The sequence below is a fragment of the Telopea speciosissima genome, chromosome 11 (assembly GCF_018873765.1).
Source record: "Telopea speciosissima isolate NSW1024214 ecotype Mountain lineage chromosome 11, Tspe_v1, whole genome shotgun sequence".
Classification (NCBI taxonomy): Eukaryota; Viridiplantae; Streptophyta; class Magnoliopsida; order Proteales; family Proteaceae; genus Telopea; species Telopea speciosissima.
In genome coordinates, this window is record NC_057926.1 from 1,495,981 (window position 1) to 1,521,476 (window position 25,496).

The 25,496-nt window shown below is 45.2% G+C and overlaps 3 protein-coding genes across 3 annotated transcripts; 2 read left to right on the plus strand and 1 right to left on the minus strand.

Moving 5' to 3' along the window:
• The first annotated feature begins 13,497 nt into the window (after nt 1-13,497).
• Nucleotides 13,498-14,280, plus strand: LOC122646765 (probable glutathione S-transferase). Its single transcript, XM_043840363.1, has 2 exons — nt 13,498-13,808; nt 13,897-14,280. Exons 1-2 carry the CDS (start codon nt 13,500-13,502, stop codon nt 14,260-14,262), a joined length of 675 nt encoding a protein of 224 aa, XP_043696298.1. The 5' UTR covers nt 13,498-13,499; the 3' UTR covers nt 14,263-14,280.
• Nucleotides 14,281-20,931: 6,651 nt separating this feature from the next.
• LOC122646768 (probable glutathione S-transferase) lies at nt 20,932-21,729 on the plus strand. The gene is made up of 2 exons (XM_043840366.1): nt 20,932-21,240; nt 21,364-21,729. The coding sequence occupies exons 1-2, from the start codon at nt 20,932-20,934 to the stop codon at nt 21,727-21,729; spliced, it is 675 nt and encodes a 224-aa protein (XP_043696301.1).
• Nucleotides 21,730-23,611: 1,882 nt separating this feature from the next.
• On the minus strand, nt 23,612-24,632 carry LOC122646170 (transcription factor ORG2-like). Its single transcript, XM_043839661.1, has 3 exons — nt 24,285-24,632; nt 23,851-24,180; nt 23,612-23,701 (listed from the first exon to the last, which is right to left on the minus strand). Exons 1-3 carry the CDS (start codon nt 24,630-24,632, stop codon nt 23,612-23,614), a joined length of 768 nt encoding a protein of 255 aa, XP_043695596.1.
• Nucleotides 24,633-25,496: the final 864 nt, after the last annotated feature.

Consider the following 25,496-nt stretch of genomic DNA (forward strand, 5'->3'; position numbering starts at 1 on the left):
TGGAGTGTGTGGATGTTGTTGTCATTGTTGGCAACGTATTTGGTCATAGTGGTGTTGTGGTAGTAGCTATTGGTGGTTTGGAAGAGCTGAAATGGTCAAACAGTCACCTACACAGCTATAAGGGTATTTTGATCATTTGGCAGGGTTACAAGGGTACTCGCACTTGAATAACACTATTTAACAGCATATTAAGTCCTTATATAGTGTTTGGCAAAGGGGCGAAGCAGCAGGTGAAAGTTTCATACTGATAAAGTTGTGATTTCATAGGTTCATGCAATGGCAGTGACTTTAAGGTCATTTTTGAAAGGTTTAATGGAATTTTTGGGTGAAGTGGTCTTCATGAGAAATGAATTTCATTGAGTCATTGTTCCAACGCAACTGGTCTCGCATCATTTCAATGTCGAACGAGAAAGTTACAGCTGTTTCCGTGCTGACATGCAAAAATAGAGCAAATCTGGAATAGGCAAAAAGTTTTATACTTAGCCAATTTTTTAGTCCTTTTTTTTAAGTGCTACTGGAGACAGAGGTTTCCCATTGTTTTGTTAAAGTTCCAGAATCACTACGGGTGTCGGATCGGCATCTAGTGTAAGATTCCTCTTGGACGTCGTGGATTGATGCAAGACCCTTTTTAAAAAAGAAGGAAGAGAGAAAGGAAATAAGGGATTTGGTAGTGGAGTGTGACATCAGCATGACATCATATCCTATTTCTAACGAATATGGCAGTGTGAATTTCTTTGACATGTGTCCTTGTTACACATGGTTTTGTCACGAAGAATCTAGTTATTTTCAATTTTGCCACTGGTTACCAATTTTGGAGCATCCAACTTTAGAAGGCCATATCTTGACCATCCGATGTCCAAATAGGACAAAAAAAATTTGGAAATTGGGTATTTTTTCGAGAGGAAGCCATTGGAAGGAGTTGCAGCATTGTTTGAGTACATAAAGCCGATGATATTACTATTTTATGCTCGATGACTCCATATTGAAGATGGTTTGAGCAGTGGAGCGTACATAGACACGATTTCTATACGTCAGAGGCTTCATGATTGTTGGATTATTCTACAAGAGGTAATCCTTGATTGTAAATCCCCATTGTGAGTTTCTAGGTTGCATGTTTAGTTGAAAAAAAAAACCTAGTTTGATTGTAAGCCAATATTAGCCATTGTATTAGGGGATTTGGTTATGTTATTTGCAATTAATTATTATAACTCTGTCAAGTGGGGGCTTGTACAGAGATTGGAGTAGTTGCCCTCGTTTGTGTTGTTACATAAACAGAAACAGGGATTGTAGTTCCTGGGCTGTTGTTGCAATAAAAAATTTGAGTAGCGTATTGAGCAATATATGAAACCCTGGGTAGGGTATTGCTCCGTGGACGTAGACAATTTGGCCGAACCACGTAAATTTGGTGTCTTGTGTACTTTACTTTCATTGCATATATTGGAGTGTATTTGATCTGCAAAGTGGGGTGCACTGTCTAGTAGACCTGGCCACACAGTGATTGCGAGGTGGACGTGCATGTGTGTTGTGGAATTGGTAATTATGGGATTGTCCTGGCCAATCAGGTTTGCTTGAAGTCTTCTGCATCGATGTCAACAAAGGGTTGGTGATAAGGCATAAAACACCCCACCAATCAGAAGCTGCCACATGGCCAAGCCGAGGTCATTTCAAGAACCGAACCGAGCTCAGCGAAAGACCGGGCCGACCCAATCTTCGACAAACCTTACTGCTTGGCCGAGCTCGTCAGACACATCCAAGTCAACCGAATGCTGAGCCGAACTCGTACGGGTCCGATGAGGCCGACCTAGTAGGCCGAGCTCTTCGGCCGATCTCTGGCCGCTCATCATGGCAGATCAGTACTTACCTAAAGATCCCCATCACGGCTGAGCTGCACACCCGCCAACCCCATGGTCCGAGCCTATGCAGGTCAGCCTCGATTGGAGCACCATAGCGCGGCCAAGCTCACACAACTAATGATAACTCTCAGGTCATACAGGCCGAGGCCGAGCTCTCCACGAAGGCTACCATAACGCCCCACCAGAGAACATGGCGCCACGTCAGCACCACCCGAGAATCACAGGATAAGAATCGAGTCACAATCTCATCACGATACCGAATCACACTCCCATTAGGACTCTTACCTTAACAAGAGTCCGACCCCAAAAGAAACTCTCTACTCTACTCCACTCCGCTCCACGGGGAAGAGCCTTACCAAACAAGGACTCTTACCATACTAGGACTCCTTTAACCGCCTCATCTCCCTTTATAAATACTAAGGTATGGAGCTTTATTGCTCATCTCACTTTTACTAGCTGTTACGCTGTTGCACTGGTGATCTAACTTTAACATTGGAGAGTCCTAGGTCGGAGCCACACCGGCTCTCTTATGCTCATCACTTGGTCTTTACAGGCTCATCCGTGGGCGAACCAAGCATCGGAGGTTTCCACACGTAACAGATTTGGCGCCGTCTGTGGGAACGACGTCAACAAGCCATCGTCGTTTCTACCAACTGCAAGAGCAACAATAATGGTGCACAAAAGATCAGGGCAGCATGGCTCAACTTCCCGTGGGGATGAGCTACAGCCCGTTGTACAGGCGAGGCGCTCACTACCCCCTGAAGCCTTGCGGCAGGGTGCGACCGGAAGACCCCCTCGGGCAGGGGGCGCAGCAAGGGTGCCACGGTCAATCCCATTCCCCCGCCAGAGGATGGGAATGGCTGTAGTGTGCTAGACACAGCAGTGGCTGACCAGGCACAGGTAGAGCCAAACTTGAACGAGCTGGGCCTACTAGCGTCGTTGCCCTTATCAGAGAATTTGGACCCCGAAGCCCCAGTAAATAACCGACAAGTTATGGACTTGCAGCTGCAGATGCTCCACACCAACGAGATGCTGCGTACTTTCTTGAACTAGATGGCCCGGGGTGGGCTGATGGGCCAACCACTGGTCGCGCCCCCTCTAGCCCTGGAGAGCGTAGAGAGAAACTTGCAGCAGAATGGTGGTCGGCGTCGGGCCGAGCCTAGCCAAGCCGCATCATCACACCCGTCTCGTCAGAAGACTCCTCCTCCGTGCCCTAGCAGAGGAGCTTGACGGGACGAATAAGAGCATCACCAAAGCCCGAGGGCAGGGCAAAAAATCAAACCAGCAGGCTCGGTAGCAAGGAGGTCGGTATTTTTTGGTCGGCTCGGAGAAGACGGGCAGCCGAGGGGAATCCGAGAACAGGGGAACGAGTCAAATGGGAGACGTGTTGCGAGACAAGGAGAAGGATCTCGCCAAAGTCCCTGGCGTCAAAGCCCGCCTCCCCGAGAAGAGCAACAGAGGAGCCCCCGTGGGTCCAATTTCCAGGTAGAAAGAAGAATAAGGAGGGATGGTGCTGACCGAGCCGACCAAAATGGCCGACCACAGCGGGACGATTGAGCATACCGACCTCGAGCTGAAGAACAAAATGGCCGACCTAGGCCGAACGAACAAGACAATTTGTACCGGGTGGATGAGCCAAACGGTCGAGCACCTGAAATCGAGCTGGAAAGCCGGCTACGAGACTTGGCCGACCAGGTGGAGGGATTGAAAAAGCAGGCGACCCCGGACGCCTATTCACTAGTCGAGCGACACCCTTATCCTCCTGAGATCATGACTGCGCCAATGCCGGTCGGGTTCAAACCTCCTCCCTTTGACTGGTATGACGGGACGATCGATCCGACGGATCATATCAACTACTTTAATACGATGATGACCATGTATGGGGGAACCGAGATTGTTTCTTGTCGGGCTTTCCCTGCATCCCTCAAGGGTACAGCGACCTCATGGTTCTCCTAGTTGTCGCCGAACTCCATAACAAGCTTCGCTCAGCTCTGTCGAGCTTTCGTCACGCGCTTCCAGAGTAGTATGAAAGATAAGAAGACGACGGTCAACCTCCTTAGCATGAAGCAAAGGTCTGATGAGTCGATTCGAGCATTCGTCTCCCGCTCCAACAAGGAATCCTTAGACATCAAGGATTTGGATGAGGCCACGACCCATACTGCGATGAGCAACGGACTCGCCGACATGGACCTCATCAAGGACTTAGCCAGAAAGCCAACCAGAAACTTGGTCGAGCTCTTGGAGAGGTGTAATGAATTTGCAAATATGGCCAAGGTGCTCCAAGCCCGGAAGGGAAACGAAGGCTGAGCTGATAAGAAAAGGCCGATGATCGATGACCACAAGGAGGACAAGCGACTCAGGATGGATCACCGAGCCGAGAGATCAGACCGAGCTCGGAGCCCCGATTACACCCCACTGAATACCTTGCACAAGGAGATTCTGATGCAAATACAGGACGACGGGTACATCCGTTGGCCCTGACCGATGCAAGCTGAGTCATCTCAAAATCCCAACAAGTATTGTCAATTCCACAAGGACACCGGTCACGACACCGAGGATTGCTATCAGCTGAAAAGAGAAATCGAAGAGCTGATAAAAGTGGGCCACCTGAAGTGATATGTCAAGGGAGGACGTCAAGAGCGTGGGGGTTGGCGACCTGAAGATCGTGATCAAAGGAGAGCCGAGCCAAGGCCCAAAAATAGGCGAGCCGAGCGAGACAAAAATAAAGCCCGAGCTGAGAAGAAAGAGGACGGATCCGGGCCGAGCAGTGATAAGGGAGCTCCCATATACACTATCCTCGTAGGGCCCGAACAAGAGTCTACTCGAAAGGCCAAGGCAAACGTGCGGTTCGTCGGAGTCGCCGAGATGCCCACCAAGAAACTCAAGCCAGCGGCGACGATCTCCTTCACCGAGGCCGACCTCGAAGGTATAAGTCTACCTCATGACGATGCTTTAGTGGTATAGGTAGAAATTACGAAGAGACCCGTCCATCGACTATTGGTTGATACCGATGCATCCGTGGACCTTATGTCGCTAGACGCATACCGAAAATTTGGCTTCGGTGATGAAGAGCTCAAGCCAGAGGCCACCTCACTCCACTGGTTCTCGGGAGCTGTCGCGACCATCAAGGGATCAATCGACCTGCTGGTCACGATCAGACAAGCTCCATGCCAGGCGATGATCTAGGTCAAATTCATGGTTGTACAGTCGGTAGTAGCTTTCAACGCCATACTCGGCCGCCCATCATTAATCGCTCTCTAAGCCATCATCTCACCGACGTACTTGAAGATGAAGTTTTCTATCGAGAACGGTATCGACAAAGTTCGAGGTAACCAGAAGAAGGCACGGGAGTGCTATGCTACTTTTGTCAAGCAAAACAAAGGCAATGTCCGAGGAATGGCAATGTGCGTCGAGCACCTCCCTGAGGATCAGTGGGATGAGCTCATCGAAAGGAGAGGACGACCCGTGGAAGACTTGACCCCATTCCCCCTCAGCGAGGAAGACCCAACAAAGGTGGTCCACCTTGGATCATTGCTGAGCGAGGATCAAAGGAATCAGCTCAGAAATTTCCTAAAGGCGAACGCCGATGTCTTTGCTTGGTCGACTGCCGACATGTCTGGCATACCAAGGCATATAGCTGACCACCGACTCCATGTGGATCCGAGCCGAAAGCCGATCCAGCAGAAGAGAAGGAACTACGCCCTTGATCGGCATGCCGCGATCAAGGAAGAGGTGGAGAAGCTCCGCCAATCAGGGTTCATCCGAGAAGAAAAATTTCTGACCTGGTTGGCTAAAATCGTCATGGTCCCCAAGTCGAACGAGAACTGGAGAATGTGTGTCGACTACACCGACCTCAATAAGGCATGTCCAAAAGATGAGTACCCACTACCTCGGATCGACCTCTTGATCGACGCCACAGCAAGCCACGAGATGCTGAGCTTCATGGACGCATATTTTGGCTACAACCAAATCATGATGCACAAGGAGGATGAGCCATACACGGCATTCCGAACTGACCAAGAAAATTTTTGCTACAAGGTCATGCCGTTCGGATTGAAAAACACCGGAGCGACATACCAGCGGCTCGTGAACTATATATTCCGCAAGCAAATTGGAAGAAACATGGAAGTCTACGGGGACGACATGTTAGTGAAGAGCTTGAAGGTCGAGCACCACTTGGCCGACCTGAAAGAAGCCTTTGGCATATTGAGGAAGAACCAAATGAAGTTGAACCCCGCCAAGTGTGCATTCGGCCTGACCTCGGGAAAGTTCCTCGGCTTCCTGGTCTCTGTCAGAGGCATCGAAGTCAATCCGGCAAAAATCAAGGCCATCCAAGGGATGAACCCTCCAAGGACGATCCGAGAAGTACAAAGGCTAAACGGGCGAGTTGCGGCGTTGGCACGATTCATGTCAGGGTCGGGCGATAATTGTCTGCCATTCTTCAAGGCCCTCAAGAACATCCAAAACCCGAAGGACTTCATCTGGTTCAACGAGTGCCAACAAGCTTTTGAAGAGCTGAAGAAATACTTGAAGAACCTGCCTCTTCTCAACCTACCCGAGCCAAAAGTGGAGCTTCAAATTTACTTAACTGCCACCCCAGTGGCAGTCAGCGCGGTGTTGGTTAGGGAAGAAGGCCGAGCTCAGAAGCCTATATCCTACATCAGCCATGTTCTTGTGGACGCCAAGATGAGATACTCCAAGTTCGAGAAAATACCTTTCGCCCTTGTCACGGCCGCAAGAAAGCTAAGGCCATACTTTCAAGCTCATCCGATATCGGTGCTGATCGACCAGCCTCTTAAGAAGATATTGCACAAGCCCGACGTGCCAGGTCGGCTGATCACTTGGGCGATCGAGCTGAGTGAGTATGACATAAACTATAGCCCACAGACCTCGATCAAAGGGCAAGCCCTGGCTGACTTCATCACCGAGTACACAATGCCGGACCTCGGGGTCGAGGAAGATAAGGCAGCAGAAGATGCCAATACAAAAGCTGAAACCGACCCAACCTGGACCATGAATGTCGATGGCTCGAGCAATTCCAGAGGAAGTGGAGTTGGCCTGATCCTGGTGAGCCCCGAGGGGTTTCGGATTCAATATGCCCTAAGGTTCAAGTTCCCCGCCTAGAACAATGAGGCCGAGTATGAAGCCCTCCTACCAGGACTTCGAGTCAGCAAGGCAATTGGCATAAAGCGGTTGAAGGGGCGAGGAGACTCCCAACTCGTGGTCAACCAGGTCAACAGAGACTATGAGGCGAAAGATAAAAGGATGATAGCTTACCTGAGCCGAGCACGAGATCTGATCTTCGAACTCAAGCACTTTGAGAGGACCCGAATACGGAGAAAAGAGAATACTGTAGCTGACTCCCTATCAAAGTTGGCCGAGGGCCGACCTCCAATATCTGAGCCGATCAGTGTACATAGAGATCTTAGAGAAGTCATCCTTGCAAGAAGAAAGCGTAAAGCACATTGAAGAGGACGGGCCGACCTGGTTGGACCCCATTGTCAACTACTTGGAGAATGACCAGCTCTCGGAGAACCGAGACGAAATAAGAAAGGTCAAGATCCGAGCTACCAAGCACACCATGATCGACGGAGTGCTTTACAAAAGAGCAATCTCGGTACCTCTTCTCCGATGCCTCGGACCGAAGGGAGCCGAATACGCCTTGGCCGAGGTACATGAGGGAATATAAGGGAGTCACATGGGTGGCCGAGCTCTGGCATACAAGATACTTCGGCAAGGATTCTATTGGCCATGAATGCAAGAAGAGGCCATGAGGTATGTGAAGACGTGCGAGAAGTGCCAGCTGTTTGCACCAATTTTGAGCCGACCAACAACAAAGCTGACCTCAATGCTGAGGCCAATCCCTTTCGCTATGTGGAAAATGGATATTCTCGGAGATTTCACCCCGGCATCGGGAAATAGGAAGTACGTGGTGGTGGCGATCTATTACTTCACTAAGTGGGTCGAGGCCGAGCCCCTGACAACCATCACCGAGAAGAACATGGAGAAGTTCTTCCGAGATAAGGTCATCTACCAGTTCAGACTACTAAAAGTGCTCATCACAGATAATGGCACGTAATTCAACAACCTGACCTTCCAAGAGTTCTGCGAGCACTTCTACATTGACTTTCGACCCATCTCAGTAGCTCATCCACAAGCAAATGGACAAGTAGAAGTGTCCAACCGAACATTACGCGTCGGCATTAAGAGAAGGTTAGATGAGGCTAAAGGAAGATGGGTGGAAGAACTCCCAAGTGTCCTATGGGCATATAGGACGACGATAAGAACACTAACCGGGGAGAGACCTTTTTGCCTCACTTATAGGACCGAAGCCCTCACCCCGGTCAAAGTTATGGCATCGTCATACCGAGGGCTCAACTTCGATGAGAAGACCTATGAAGATGGGCTGAGAGCCAACCTTGACTTCCTCGATGAAGTTCAAGAAAATGCCCTACTCCGGAACACGGCATACCAACAGAGGACAGCAAAGTACTATGACTCAAGAATAAAAGAGCGGCACTTCCATCAAGGGGACCTCATCCTCGAAAAACTCAGCGCATCCCAGCCAAGGCAGCAAGGAAAGTTAGCACCAAATTGGGAAGGCCCGTACATAGTCTCCAACAACTTCGCCCAGGGACGTATCGCTTGCAGACTCCGGGGGGCAAGAAGGTACCGAGACCTTGGAACTCAAAAATTTTGAAAAAAAATTTTCAATAATTTGCTTAAGTATCCTGCTCGGCAAGGTTTATGACGAGCATACTTGTATTCGGCTTCGGCCCTGACATTTGATTCAATAAAACAAAGTCTTTCTCCACCACTTGACATATTTGCAAGCTCCAAAATCAAAGTCATAAGACCGGTCCTCATAGACCTGGCTGACCCTCATAGGTCGACAATCAAGTCATAAGACCAGCCAACAAAGACTGACCGATGTCTGAACCAACAAGAGCAAACTCTCCCCATGGTCGAGCTGAACAAAGTCTAAAACTAAGCTAAGGCATTACGCTCAGCCAGGGAGGCTGGTCGGCCACGCAGCCACTTATGTGGTAGCTGATCTGATCTGACCGCTGGGAACAACGAATTAATTAACCAAGGCGAAAGTCATCCTGACCTCAGACATGGCATGGCCGAACCGACGACCCAGTAAAGCATAGCCAAAAAACAACCAAGTTCTTAAGCTCGGCTAACGGAACGGGTCGTCAGCTCGGCCACAACATCAAATGGAACAACATACACAAGGAAAAGAAGGCTAAAATTGCCGAGCTAAAACACTTAGACAAATTTTGAGAAAAAGAGATTTCATTCAGTATAAGCCGACTACTCGGCATGGTTACAAAGTGGGCAGTTCAGCCCAGCAAAAAAAACAAAAAACAAAAAATAAAAAACAATAATAATTACATCTCAATCTCCTCGGCAGCAGACTTAGAAGCGACCTCAGCGACCTCCATGGTAGTATGCTCGGCAAAAGGGTCTTGGGGCTCAGCATCGAGGGCGAGAGGGTTGTCCTGCGTAGGGTCACCAGTTGACAGAGCCTGCATGACCTCGGCGCCCTCCTCATCTCCCAACTCCTCAGCAAAAGTGGTTGCATCATCGTCAAATCGCAAGAGATTGAGATTGAGATCGAGATAGGCAGCCTTGATCTCGGCCAAGAGATTAGTCCGGCCTACCTTAAAACCATCGGCATAAGGAGGCTTCCTGATCTCATGGCATACATCAGCGTAGTCCTTCGATTGGAGGTAGTCATTGATCGCCTCATCCCGAGCCAAGGTCAGGTCCTCCTTGGCCTTCTCCCTCACCTCGTCGATTTGGGCCAGCAGAGCCTTGACCTTCTCCTTCTGCTTGGTCACCTCGGCCTCGGTGACAGTGAGCTTCTCTTGAGTCTCTCGACGCCTCTGAATGGCATCCTGAGCATCCTGGTAAGCCTTTTTACACTGGACGCCCAAGGAGTGGTTCTCGGTCAAGAGCCGCTCAAAACAAAGCATGGTCTCTACTGCCTTGGCGAAGCCCTGCAAGAAAGCATTAGAACAAAAGTCAGGTCGGGTTACACAGGTCGGATCAAGTCACAAGAGCCGAACAGGAAACTTACCATATTAAAGTCCTGAAACAAGGTGGAGAGGAGCTCGGGGTCGGACAGCGTCTCGAGCTTCTCCCTGTCGGCCAATAGCCGACTTGCGTCCAGCCATTCCTTGGCATGCAAGGCCGACGTCAATGTCGAGTCCCCTAGGAAGAGGCGCCAGGTCGACCTCACCAGATTGTTGCTAGCCGAGGCCCTCCCCAAGACATATCGGGAGATGTTGGGGGGTGAGGCCACGGGCAGTAAGACCACCACTCGTCAAATTGACCGAGTGCTTCTGACGTTTGGTGTCCCTCGGCGGGCTCCTCTCACCCTTTCGACCTTTTCCCTTCCTTGGAGACCCCACTGGGTCCGTGCTCTTCTCAGCCTCAAGGCCGACCACGGCGTCTGATAGGCTCGGCAATAAAGCCTTGCCCTTGGAGAACTCACCCCGGGACTTCTTCTCGGCATTCTTCTTCCTCCAGTCCGCAATGGTCTTGGCCCTAAGCCGAGCGGAATCCATTGGGGGAATAGGGTCGACCACTGCAAGAAAGACAAAACGTCAGAAACAAACCAAAAAAGAAAAGAAGACTAAGTAAAGGGGTCAGCTCGGGCAACAGAAACGGGCTCGGCTTGGGCTCCTACCAGGGGTCATATGCCACCTTTGAAGGAACCCCTCCTCCTGAAGCTGGAAGACATCGAGGGGCTGACGCTAGGGGATCAGGTCGAGCGAGGTCAGCTCATTCTCGGTCAGGGGCAGTACCCTGTTGACGTAGTTCAAGTTGATCTCCTTCCACTCGGCTCGGAGAGGGCTGTTTGGAATGGAAGCAAAGAAAAAACGAGGCTTCCAATACTTATTGAAGCTCGGCGTACCGACCAAAAACTTGTGACCGCCCAGGGCCGCACTCTTCCCAGATCGGCGGATGAAATAGTACCTCCCCTTCTCTGGAGACTTCTTCAAGAAAAAGAGCCGAGAGAAAAGCGCCACGCTTGCACCTCGGCCCATCTCGTAAAATAGGGCGTAGAAGCCATACACGGCTAGCCAAGAGTTCGACACTAGCTGACCCGGGGACAGGTGGAAGTGGTCCAAGATTTGGTCCACCAGGCCGAGGGCAGGGAGCCTGAACGTGTACTTGAAAGGCAGCTCGTACAAAGCCACCTCGTCGGGCCTGATGTAGTAGGCCATCTCCCCTGGGTTGGGAGCTCGGAGCAAGATGTTCTCGGGGATGGCATAGGTCATCCTGAGATAGTTAAGGTTGGCATCCGTGATCATGCTCGGGACGGTGCCGACACTCCCTTCTTCGGGCTCAGGGGAGTCAACGGACGAGCTGACTAAACCAACCCCCACTTCTGAAGAATCGCCCTCACTTGACTCCTCATCATCAGACGAGGACGATCCAGAGCTCTGGGCTCGGTCCCCGGTAATTGGTTGGGCCACAAGGCCAGACTCCAGGGACAACGGAGGCTCGGCAACCTCGGCCTGACGAGGCTCCACTACATCAGGTTCGTCCAAAGTCGAGCCCAACAAGTCTACTGTGGGAGAACGAGCGGAGAGCTCTCGGCTCGGACTAGCACCCTCTGCCACCCCGGCGAGCAGCTCGCCCATGTGACTACTACCAACTGACATACTAGGCCGAGAGGACTTACTGGTTGAAGAAGAGGTGAAGACGAGCTGAACACGAACGAAGCAAAAGTCGAGCTGATCACGAACAAGAAAGTACCAAACGCTGCAGAGCTGAGAAATCCGAGCTTGCCGAGAAGTCAATAACTTGGAGCAGTGAAGAATGAACAGGGAGGAGTCGCCTATTTATAACTCTTGGGCTAAACTGATCCAACGACCAAGGAGAGCTCAGCATAATTCAACGGTCCAGATTAAAAGATGATTCGAATTCCCGAGCCTGCCATAATGACTCTGCTGATGTGGCACTGACGCCCAACTGTCAGACCGTACAATGTCAAATCTTCGACAAAATGAGCTTGGCTCGGCCGCAAGAATCCTTCAGACGAGCAGACCAGGAAACTTCACTCATCAGTGCTGAGCGGATCCCTGATGAGTGGGGGGGCCTGTGATAAGGTATAAAACACCCCACCAATCAGAAGCTGCCACATGGCCGAGCCGAGGTCATTCCAAGAACCGAACCTAGCTCAGCGGAAGATCGGGCCGACCCGATCTTCGACAAACCTTACTGCTTGGCCGAGCTCATCAGGCACATCCAAGTCAACCGGACGCTAAGCCAAACTCGTACGGGTCCGACGAGGCCGAGCTCTTCGGCCAATCTCTGGCCGCATGGCACGACAGATCAGTACTTACCCAAAGATCCCCATCACGATTGAGCTGCACGCCCGCCGACCCCATGGTTCGAGCCTATGCAGGTCGGCCTCGATTGGAGCACCATAGCGCGGCCAAGCTCACACAACTAATGATAACCCTCAAGTCATACAGGCCGAGGCCGAGCTCTCCACGAAGGCTACCATAACGCCCCACCGGAGATCATGGTGCCACGTCAGCACCACCCGAGAATCACAAGATAAGAATCGTGTCACGATCTCATCACGATACCGAATCACACTCCCATTAGGATTCTTACCTTAATAAGAGTCCAACCCCGAAAGAAACTCTCCACTCCACGGAGCCTTACCAAACAAGGACTCTTACCACAGTAGGACTCCTCCAACCGCCTCATCTCCCTCTATAAATACTAAGGTATGGAGCTCTATTGCTCATCTCACTTTTATTAGCTGTTACGTTGTTGCACTGGTGATCTAACTTTAGCATCGGAGAGTCCTAGGCCGGAACCACACCGGCTCTCTTGTGCTCATCACTTGGTCTTTATAGGCTCATCTGTGGGCGAACCAAGCATCGGAGGTTTCCACACGCAACAATTGAAATTTAGGAATTATTTTTTATGAACACTGATTCACCCCTCTCTCAGTGTCAACCTGGGATCAACACAAATAATAGTCTAAATTGAATCCGATTTCAAGTATCTTGAACATACCCACTCAATTTAAATACTTTTTCGCCTAGACACAAATTTGCAGATTTATTTTATGGTTCCGGCAATGTTCACTTCCTTTACTCTCTAGAGTACCAATCCACTCTCATTTTTCGGAAGGCAAACCTTAGCCCAACTGAAATCATGCCAGGTTGCCAGGTCATGTTAGAAATTGCCACCTCTTAACTTGAAGGAGGCACAAACATGTGTGAATAATATCCTGGCCCAACCAAACTTGAGCTTAACCCGAGAAAATTCAAGCCCATCTCCTGCTTGAAGTGTTTTCCTTTGGTTGGGTTTGGATGGGCTGGGTGGGTTGGGCATACGACCAATTAAATTTTAGTTTCTAAAGTTCCAACAATCCCTTCGGCCTGATCTAAGCCCACCTCCAAGCGAACCACATTCTACATTTTTCGACTTTTCAAAGATGATTTCGAGATGCTGATTTGGTCAACTAACCTTATTACATATTTCAAGCTTGCTGCCCAAGCACGACTACTCCATCCATTAATTACTTGTCCAAGAAGAAAACTCTAAATCAATCACCTATAAAACATTTCTTTTGTTGTACAGGAATTCTAATTAGTTTTTATAAACATGGGAGAAGTTAAGCTGGTTGGAACTTCGCTAAGTGGATATAGTTACAGGGTTATATGGGCTCTCAAACTGAAGGGAATAGAATATGAATACATAGAAGAAGATCTCTCCAACAAGAGTGAGTTACTGTTGCAGTACAACCCAGTTCACAAAAAAATCCCTGTGCTTGTTCATGATGGAAAACCAATAGCAGAGTCTTTGGTCATCCTTGAATACATCGAAGAGACTTGGCCTGAGAACCCACTGCTTCCAACTGATCCTTATGAGAAAGCCATTGCTCGATTTTGGGCGAAATTCTACTACGATATGGTAAGTAACCAAGCAAGCATATATGCATCTTCTTCAATTCCAAATTTATTTATCTTAATTAAAAACTAATTAATGTTTTGGTTTGCAGGGTAGTAGTTTGTGGAAGTTCTTTAGTACTTCAGGTGAAGAACAAGCTGTAGCCACTAAAGAGAGCTTGGAAATGTTGAGAACTATCGAAGAGCATGGGGGGCTTGGAGACAAGAAATTTTTTGGTGGAGAAACCATCGGATATGCGGACTTGGCTTTTGGAGGGTTGGGTCACTGGTTGGGAGTGATGGAAGATGTAGTAGGGGTTAAGTTGATTGAACCCCATACCTTCCCTCGCTTGCATTCTTGGATTCATAATTTCAAGCAAGTCCCTCTTATTAAAGATAACCTTCCTGCTCCTGATCAAATGTTCTCCTTTTTCAAGAGTCGCAGAGAGATGCTTTTGGCATCACCACCATCACATTAGATCTCTCTCTCTCTCTCTCTCTCTCTCGTTTCAAACTTTGAAGTATAATACAATGGACTTTAGTAATGTGATTCAGACTTTGGAGTGCTTGTTTAATTTAACAATTCAGATCCTCTACGGTGCGCTGCCCATAGCAGCCTGAGCGGTGCAGACACAGTGCACAGCACAATGACCGCCTTACCCCTATTTGAGCGCCTTGCCCGAACGGGGGTAAGATGGTCATTGCGTTGCGCCCTGTGTCTGCGCCGCTCAGACCGCTATAGGCAGTGCACCGTAGAAGATCTGGATCCTTAATTTATTTTTTTTTTTGGGTAATTTACACATACCACCCCTGAGGTTTGACGAAAGGATGATTTTACCCTCCAATTTTGGAAAATTTTGCGTACCCCCCTGAGGTTTACAAACGATAACAAATAAACCCATTCCATCAGTTTATGACTAACATTGTTAAAATCAAAAGGTAAAGTGACAAAAATGCCCCTTCAAGAAGAAAAAAAACCTGCAACGTCAAGGGAGCAACTTGGGTAACTCATCTTCCCCAAATCGATTAGGGAAGATGAGTTGCAGGCTATAGATAGAAGGTCTGTCCATTAGAACAGCAAGCCCAGCTTTGTCTCGACAAGGGAGCAACTTCCACCAGGGAGTTAGGTTCTTAGTAAAAACAACCTCCCGTGGCAGAGCATCATATCTAAGGGTACCCGAGAATGGTCGAAAGCTCCAATGTGGAGAAGCATAAGCAGTAGATGATTCCAAGAAGTTAATCGAAGCACAGAAGAGACCCGAGAAGGTGTGGGTCAGATTTTTTTAGGTTGAATCGACCTGATCAGGGGGACATCGAAGACAGCCCACAACTCAACTCCGGGAAGTTTCGCATTTGCGCTCGATACAGGATCAAATCCACCCCCATCGTTCGTAGTTCTAGTGACCTTGCGTGAATGACAACCCATCTCACGAATCCAGAATTTTTTAACCTGATCAAAGCAGCATAAAATCCCATTAGTTATTACTCTTTGAACTTAAACTGCAATTTTGAAAACTGTAACAATTAATAAAGGGAAAATATCATCCCCCTCCCCTCTGAGTATCCATAATATCAACCCAATCCCCAAGTTTTGAATAATAATAATGCCCTCCCCTACTTTCTCAAGATTCTATCAATCGGATCCTAACCATTAAAAAACACCATTAAGTGATGATTTGGCATGTATAAAATTCCTAAAACCCCAAAATACCCTTAACCCAACCCTAACCTAACCTAATCTAACATTCTCTCTCCTCTCTCACTCCTCCCCGTCCCTCGTTTCTCTTTCTTTCTTCTCCGGTGAACACCACCTCCGTCACACCTGCAACTCTTCTTCTCCGGCGAAACCTCAAGCCGTAGATTGGTTTGGTGCAAGAGATAAAAAGAAGAAAGGGAACCAACTCAGTACTCTCTCAAGCCTCCCCTCTGGCTTCCCTCTTTCAACTCATCTTTATAACCCTTGGTATTCCAGGCGACGACCGGCGACGGTATCCTTTCTCACGCCTCCCTCTCTCACTGCCGGCGCACCCTCACCTCCCCTCTCCTCTCTCACCAGACCTTCCCAAATCGATTCACAGCAACTCTTCTCTCTCTTCCGCGATGAACTGCAACCACAACGGCACCAATAGATGAATCAACGCTCTGAATCCTCCAAAGCTGCTCCATTCAATCTTCCTCATTATTATTATTCTTCTAACTAAAATTCTGCCACAGTTGGAGACGATTAAGAGAAAACAAAAAAACCAGAGAAATTTCCTCTCTCTCCGTTTCTCTGCTGTGTGGTGATTGGAACTTGGAAGAAAGGAAAGTGTAGTTATTGGTTTAACGACAATGAAAGTGTGGGGACAATACACAATATACACACGATTAAAGTAGGATCAGGTTTCTATTGGGTGGAACTGGAAGGAAAGAGAGGAAATTTCCAAAAATAATTTTAGTGGATTCGTGATTCCTTTGCGCTTTTGACTCCAATTTTTAACTCTGGAGTTTCAGCATCACTGCAACTGAAGCGACCCAAAGCTTTATCTTTTCTCCCTTCTCAGTTCGTCTCTCTACCGCTCCTTGACTGGATTTTAAGTTCTCTGTTGCAACTCTAATGACACATATTATTACTTCTAAGTAATCCCTACAAATATTCTTTGAATTGGAAGCACTCAAATTCTATTCATTTTAGAACAAAGAGAGAATATCAGGGGGGAAGAAAGACAGAAACGAGGGATGGGGAGGAGTGACAGAGGAGAGAGAATGTTAGGTTAGGTTAGGTTAGGGTTGGGTTGTGTTGGGTTAAGGGTGTTTTGGGGTTTTAGAAATTTTGTACATGCCACATCATCATTTAATGGTGTTTTTTAACACTTAGGGTATAGAATCTTGGGAAATTAGGGGACGGCATTGTCATTATTCAAAACTTAGGGATTAGATTGATATTATGGATACTTAGAGGACAGGGGGATGATATTTTCCCACTAACAAACCCTAGATTCTGAACAAAAACAAAGCTAATCGTAGAGTTAAAAACAAAAGCTAGAAACACAGATACAAATGGGTTCAAACCTAAAGCAAATGGAAGAGGGAAAGGAAGGAGAGTGAATCAGGATCAGTTCCATGGTGTTCCCTACAAAGATACCTGCAACTTATCTTCCCCAAATCGAAAATTCGATTTGGTTCCATGGTGTTCCCTACAAAGATACTTGCAACTCATCTTCCCCAAATCGATTTTATCGATTTGGGGAAGCTGAGTTGCAGGTTTTTTTTTTTTTTTTTTTTTCTTGAAGGGGCATTTTTGTCACTTTACATTTTGATTTTAACAGTGTTAGTCATAAACTGATGGAATGGGTTTATTTGTTACCGTTTGTAACCCTCAGGGGGTACGCAGAATTTTCCAAAACTAGAGGATAAAATCATCCTTTTGTGAAACCTCAGGGATTGTATGTGTAAATTACCCCTTTTTTTTTTACGAATTTGGATCCTTAATTTAATTCCCAAGAGTAAAGAGTGAAAAATCTTGCTAAATGATATAAGCGCTTGCTGACTTTAGGCTTTGTTTGATTCGGATTCTAATCCTCTAAGTTTTTTTTTTTTTTATTAGAGGATTCTGATTCAAGAAGTTTACAATTAAGAATTGCCTAAGTTATGGCCACCCAAATATGATTCTAATTCCGAAAAGGAGTCAAGTAGATCAGTTGGTAATGTCTAAGTCCTATTGTTGCCAAGGCTTGAGATCGAGTCTTACCTTTGTTGGCAAAATTCCAATGTTCCAAAGAAGAAAGTTTTCAGTCACACTACACCTCATGAAGAGATGATTTGACATAAACTCAAGCATATTGTTGAATGTCTAAAATACTCTTTCTTAGTCCAATCAAAGGATCAGATCCCATGGATTAAGAGGTTTTCTCTCCAAGGTGGGCGAAGGAAACATATCCTTTTGTTATTAAGCCATGGAATGGGTTTTTGGCCTATCCGGCCTATCCAATCCCATGGCACTTGGTCTGGATAGCCCACTATGCCTGCAAATCTATAGCTTTCTATGGTTTCAAGCACTAGAAATGGATCAACTGGGCAATCCAGATTAAGATAGTCTAACTTGATCAAATTATCCAATACATATAAGTCCCAATTTTTTTAGGGAAGCAGTTTATTGTACGAGAGTGTGGCCTACACCAGCACTCCCATGTATCTATCTCTCTCCTCCTTAAAACAAGGGGGCAGAGATGTCTTTTCACATGTGGAGGAGAGAGATACATTCTTGGGAGTGCTGGCATAGGCCACACTCCCGGACAGAGAAATTTTTCCCATTTTTTTATTATTATTATTAATAATTTTCTTGGACATGGACCATTCTGATCACAATCACTCTATGTCATGGCTTCAAGCATTGGGAACGTACAGTTGAATCACTGTCTTGACTGAAATCCTCAACAACTGATGAAACGAATTTGTTATAGCATAATCCTTAGATTCAAATCTCTATACTGTTTCAAATGTATGTTTTATATGTGGTACTACTATCCTTTTTTCTTTTTCTTTTCTACCAAAGAAGGTGGAGAAACGCCTCTACCGAGTGATTTTTTGAAAAATCTAAAATAGCTTTTCCTGCGACTTAAGATGGCAAGATTTACAAGAAAGAGAGGTGGTTCAATCCACCAGAGCTTAGACAAACCAACCAAAGAAGCCCCCTAGCTAGAATGTGAACTTCACCGTTACTTGAATGGGGTACAAAGCTAAAACTTACACTAACGAACTCATATACAATGAAAAAATATCCTGAACTAATACATCAGTTGCCCAATCAGGGGCCTTAGCAAAATTATTAAGGCACAACAAAAGGCCTAGAGAATCGAAAAAGCAATAAAGGTGTTGTACTGACAGACTCCTAGCCAACAGCAATCCATCCCTGAGAGCTTCAGCCTCCATTGACGAAACAGAAAAACCGCGGCCTGATCTACACATAGCAACCACAAACTCCCGACGAACCCCGTGGATAGAGACACCCATGCCACCACACTATGAGTTAGGCTTCCAATCGCCATCAGAATACACAAAAAATCCAAATTTGATAAAGGAGGAGGAAGAGCAGAGAGAGGGGGAATCAGCATGATGTTTATCTTGGTTCATATTCATACTCAACCCGGCCGCCTTCAAGAACCCAAATCCAACCAATCAATAGCCGGAATAATCCCTCTTCCTGTCGGCCAAGAACCCAAAACCGCTTCTGGTTTTTTTTTTTTTTTTTTTAAAATACTGCGGTAACCGACGATTACCTTGTTCTCCCCAGGCCTTGCCATCACCGAAGACCAATTACTAGCCAGAAAATCCCACCGACCGGCCGAACCTTCTTCCATATTTCTTATATATTTTATTTTTAATACTTCTGGTTCGCAGCAGCATCGGCCCAAATCCTATTTTTTGTTTATTTTGAAAACCTTTAAAGTTCCGAGACTCTGAGAGGAAAATCAGGTTTAGAAGGGAAAAGGTACCCAATGCATGTGCTCCCTCTGACGCAACACGTCATGCTAGTATGCTTTTTACAAATTATTTTTTTTGAATTGAGCAAATTTTCATTATTAGGCTTGCATCATTGCATCCAAAATAACTCAACGGAGACAAATCAAACATTGGTGACGAATCCGAATCAAACTATTATCAATGATTCAACCAATACAAAAATACATCGATTCTAGCATGCGAAGGTCTAACTCTGATGCTACTTGTTAAGTTAACTAATCAACCCATTAACAGGATCTTCACTTCACATGTACTAGGATACAATCAATGGAATAATGAATGAAATGAGACTGATTTACATACTTTTTCTCTCATTTTATGTAGATCCTTGAAGCTTTAACCAACTGAGCTACCCTCTTGGGTTCTTCCTTTGTCCTAAGCCTTTTGCTATCTCCTCCCAAGTATTTTTTCCTTTGTAACTTTCGTGAGTCAAGTTACAAGAATACAATGGGCAACGGCAGGGACTCAGGATTACTATAAATAAACCCCTGACCTAATCCATCCCCACAATGGACGGTCTGGATTAAATCCCCTTTAAGTAAATTAATATGGACCCAATAAATCTAGTCATAATAATTGAGCCCAAAACCCAACATGATCTGTAGAGAAAGGTAAGCAGAACCGTGGAGGGGTGCTATGTATAAGTAAAAACAACAAAGAAGGAGGCAAAAGAAAAGACTGATGACATAAGAACACCATTTGGGTCACAGTCGATCTAGAAATAATATTTGATTCAATCCCTACATCTAGAAATAAGAACACCATTTGGATCACAATTGTCAAGCCACAAGTAGGTATCACATTCATCATCAAGGCTTGAACGAATGATGTCTCTAACAAGGTGTCTATACTTCAAAATTTTCCTTCAAACTAAAGATGCATCAGTTGGACAAGTAACCGTCTAAATTGAATCCGATTTCAAGTATCTTGAATATGCCCACTTAGTTTGAATACTGTTTTTTAGCCTAGACACAAATTTTCAGATTTTTTTTTTATGGTTCCTGCAATGTTCCCTTCCTTTACTCTCCGGAGTACCAATCCACTCTCATTTTTTGGAAGGCAAACCTTAGCCCAACTAATATCATGTCGGGTTGCCAGGTGATGTTAGAAATTGCCACCTCTTAACCTGAAGGCGTGTCATGCAGGCACAAACTTGTGTGAATACAATCCTGGCCCAACCAAACTTGAGCTCAACCCAAAGAAAATTCAAGCCCATATCTAGCTTGAAGTATTTTCCTTTGGTTGGGTTTGGATGGGCTGGGTGGGTTGGGCATACGACCAATTAAATTTTAGTTTCCAAAGTTCCAACAATCCCTTCGGACTGATCTAAGCCCACCTCCAAGCGACCCACATTCTACATTTTTCAACTTTTTCAAAGATGATTTCGAGATGCTGATTTGGTCAACTAACCTTATTATATTAAAATTAAAAAACAGAAAACTATAATTAATTACATATTTCAAGCTTGCTGCCCAAGCAAAGCAAGAGCAGTCCATCCATCATCAATCCATAAAATAATTAATTACATATTTCAAGCTTGTCAAAGAAGAAAACTCTGAATCTCAATCACTATAAAACATTTCTTTTGGAGGAGGGGTGGGAATAGGAAATCATCCATACACATCCAAATATTAGTTCTTAAAAACATGGGAGAAGTTAAGGTGTTGGGAACTTCGCTAAGTGGATATAGCTACAGGGTTTTATGGGCTCTCAAACTGAAGGGAATAGAATATGAATACATAGAAGAAGATCTCTCCAACAAGAGTGAGTTACTGTTGCAGTACAACCCGGTTCACAAGAAAATCCCTGTGCTTGTTCATGATGGAAAACCAATAGCAGAGTCTTTGGTCATCCTTGAATACATCGAAGAGACTTGGCCTGAGAACCCCCTGCTTCCAACTGATCCTTATGAGAAAGCCATTGCTCGATTTTGGGTGAAATTCTACGACGACAAGGTAATTTGTAACAATTAATTAGCATATATCATCTTCATTCTAAAATGGTTTGGTTTGCAAGGGGGGATGAAGATCTAATATTAGTTAATTGGTGCCTTTTTCTTTTCTTAATTTCACTTACAGGCTATTACTTTGTGGAAGTTCTTTATTACTTCAGGTGAAGAACAAGCTGTAGCCAATAAAGAGAGCTTGGAAATATTGAGAATTATCGAAGAGCAGGGCCTTATTGGAGATAAGAAATTTTTGGGTGGAGAAAGCATCGGATATGTGGACTTGGTCTTGGGAGTGTTGGGTCACTGGTTGGGAGTGATGGAAGACATAGCAGGGGTTAAGTTGATTGAACCCCATACCTTCCCTCGCTTGCATGCTTGGATTCATAATTTCAAGCAACTCCCTCTTATTAGAGACAACCTGCCTGATCCTGATCAGATGTTCTCCTTTTTCAAGAGTCTTAGGGAGAAGCTTTTGGCATCACCACCATCACATTAGAACTCTTTCTCTCTCCGATCCCCCTCTGTGTGCATGCTTTGACTATCACTTCATCCTTAACTAGAATCTTGTTTGTTTAAAACTTTCAAGTATAATAAAATGGACTTTTGTAATGTGAAGCAGACTTTCGAGTGCTTGCTTAATTTAATTTCCAATGAGTAAAGAGTGGCAAATCTTGATAAATGCAAAAAAGTTTTTGCCAACTTTAGTTGGTAATGTCTAAGTCTTATTCATCAAAAAAAATGTCTAAGCCCTATTATTGCCAAGACTTGATCTCAAGTCTTGCTTTCCATGGCAAATCCAATGTTTGAAATGGTCAATTTAGTGAGTCCAGTTCATCTGCACGTACGCCTGAGAGATAGGGCTATAAGGGTCGGGTTGGGCCTTGCCTTTTAAAAACCCAACCCAACCCTGAGTCCCCTTAGTTGGGCCTAGACCCAGCCTGGCCCTAACTTGGGACCAGAAAAATTCTACCTTGACCCGCCCAAAGGGTCGGGCTGGCTGACCCTGATTGTCACTGACCATGGGGGGGGGGGGGGAGGGGAAGGGAGATCCATGGGTTGGCTAGGTTGGGAAGAAGAAGACGACAAGGTCGGGTTAGGCCGGGCTCTACCCAAGGCCTCAACCCTAACCCGGCCCAACCCTGACTTAGAGCAGCAACGAAAATTCCCAACCCTGACCCGCCCTCAAGGTTAGGGTATCTCAACCCAAGCCCTATCTAGGCTCAAGGCGGGCTTGGGTTGTCAGGGATAAACTTGCAGCCCTAGCGAGAAGTAACCATCTGTCCCATGTTTGCAATTTACAAGATGAGGAGAGGTATTAATGGAAACAAAAAGGGCAAGTGTTTACTAGGGGTGTCAATAATACCCGGCTGGCCCGAACCCGCCCGAACCCGCCCTGAGCCCGGCCCGAACCCGACCCTGATCTGCTAGCCCGAAGGGCGGGTCAGGGTTGAGATTTTGGCTGACCCTGGCAGGGTCGGGTCGGGTCGGGCTCAACATGGCGGGCCTAGCCCGGCCCGGGCCTGACCCGACCCTGAATTCTTTATAAGCCTTTATATGGCTGAAAATACCAAAATACCCCTAAGAGTGATAAATAACCCTAATCCCATATGGCCATATTCCCTTTTTGTTTTCACTTTTCACATTTTCAGTCTTCCCATTCTTCTTCTTCATCCACGAGAAGCTGAGAAAGCCGCCGCTCGACGACTAGCAGCCTTCTTCTTCCTCGGTTCCTCCTTCCCAAATTCGCATCAAGGACTCAAGGTATGTTCTAATATTCAGCACTTCATTCTTATTTGGGTCTTTCCCCATCCTCGCAACAGTGCTGCTAGTATGCGTGGATTCCTCAGCCCTGTCCTTAAAGATCTCATTTCTAGGAATGTTAAGAAGTACAATTTGCTATCTTCTTTATTTCCTTCAAATATTATGCATGCTATTCTTAAAGTTCCAATCGATGTATCTTTATAAGATGGTACTTGGTTCTGCCCTTTGACACAGAGTAATGTTGTAACTACTCATTGTGTGGTTAAGTTTAGACTTAAAAATGAAAGGCACTGTAGAGGTATTTGTGGATAGAAAAGAGATAGAAATTATAATCTGAAAGAAATCTATGACTGTAGAATAGAAGCTAATTTAATTTACAAAAGTTAATTTAAGTTAATCAGAGTATACATGGTGAGGGAATAAAGACTTTGGTATTTGTAGTAGTAGTAGTAGTAGTAGTACTAGTACAAGAAATGAGAGGTTCCATGAATCATCATCAGCATCATCATCATCATAGTCATGCCTGCATAGTCCTCTGTTCTCCTCCTCCTCTGATCTCTTCTTGCAAAACCTAAGGTTGTGTTGTTAGTTTGTTTGGCCAAAATTAAGCATTTGCATCAGAAAAACAACTCTTCCTTGCTCTCACACATTGACAGCAGTTTCTGACTCAACATCTGACAATTCAACCCTTGTTGATTTTCTCTTATCTGTTCAATCAAATATGAGTTCTAATTAGATTCCATACTAATAATGAGGAATTCTATTTAAAGAACTACTCAAAATCAATTTATTGTCTTCAATGAATCATGATTGAGAAAGAAAGTAGACTCGAAGATGTAGATTGTAAAACACTCACCTTTGATGAAGCAGAGGCTGAAACATTAGACACTTCAAGGCCCTCTTCTTCCAAATTAAGCAAAACCTCTGACAGTGAACTTCTCATGTTCTGACTCCCACATATCTGAATCATTACTTCTCTTTCTTCAATTTGACTCACCGAAACACTTGGTAATGATCTTCGAACAATCCCATTACTTTGATTAGTATCGATGTGGATTTGATCTCCTTTCTTGTGAATACTTGATAGGATGTCCTGTTTTCTCTGTTTCAGCTTCTCAACTTGTTTTTGCAGCTCAGGTATGTATTTTAAAACCCGAGAAATCGTCGCCGGAATGCTTAGTTTCCTCTGCAATTTTACCCAATTGAAAAATATACCATTAGAACTTTGGGAACTAAAGCATAACCAAAGGCAATTAGATTAAGAAAAGTTTTAATTTTTTTTTAAAGTACCGTTTGATCAGCCCCTGGAAGTATTGATCTAAGAGAAGCATAGAGAGTGTTTAATTTCTTGCGGCGATCACGTTCGCTGGCATTATGATTCAGCTTCTTGATTAAGGATGGATCAATATTGGTAATGGCACTGGAAGGAAAAGAATCCAAATGGGGTTGCAATGAAGGGAATTGTAAAGATGGTGGTGAATCTAAAGCTTCAGTTTCTTCAGAATTGCAATTCAAGAAAGGGTCTTTGGCTGTCCATGAATTCTGCTGGCCTTCTTGGCTCATCTTTTTTTCTTCCAAAGGCCAGTAGCCATAGGTAGTTGGATACAAAGAAGAAGTAGAAGAAGAAAGGGCCAACATGATTGTTTAATCTGTTGTTGTATGGGTAATTGATAGGATTGAAACTTTTGTTTTAGGGGTAATTAAAGAGGTTAGAAGATGCTTTGGAACTCCTCTGGGAAGTAAGATGAGCCAATATGGAATTCATATTTATACCCTATGATTATCATAACTTGACTTGTAATGAAATGGGGAAATATATTAAAATAAATGATAGTTTCTTTTATTTATTTTTTAAATTTAATAGTTGAAAATCTATACATTGAATGTAAGCAATCTGATAATTGGTTTTTCTTCTTGTTTAATAGTTGGTGAGGCCATGGACCCCCACTCCCATAACCTCTGTTCTGGAATATGTTGTCGCAGAAATTAACAATAAATAAATAAAATAAAAGGTGTTTCATTGCATAACTGTATATATGTATATACAATGTGAATTGAATTAATAAACTTGTCTATTATATTATTTGAAACAAGTATCCCGTGCTTGATACTGTAAATAATCCAAGTGTTCAAGTACACAGTTAGGTGGTTTCCTACAATTTCTTCAAGTAAACCAGGGTCCTGTAGGATAGATTTCTTCTAAACAGAAATCATAAATGATGGAGTTAAGGGAAGCAGCAAAAGGAGAAGTTAGAATGAAAGGGGTACCCCCGAATTTATCATCTTGGCTTAGGACTTCATTAAAATCACCAATAATCATAAAAGGGTAGGTTAGATTTACAAGAAACTATGATGAGATCACTTTTAATTTTTTTTAAAGGATTTGTTTTGTTATACTCTTAGATGATAGATATAGAATCAAAGTATCAGACTTTGGCACCACTTTCTAGTGTTTACTAGTAAATTTACACTAGTAAATTAATTTAACTTAGGGAAAATTAC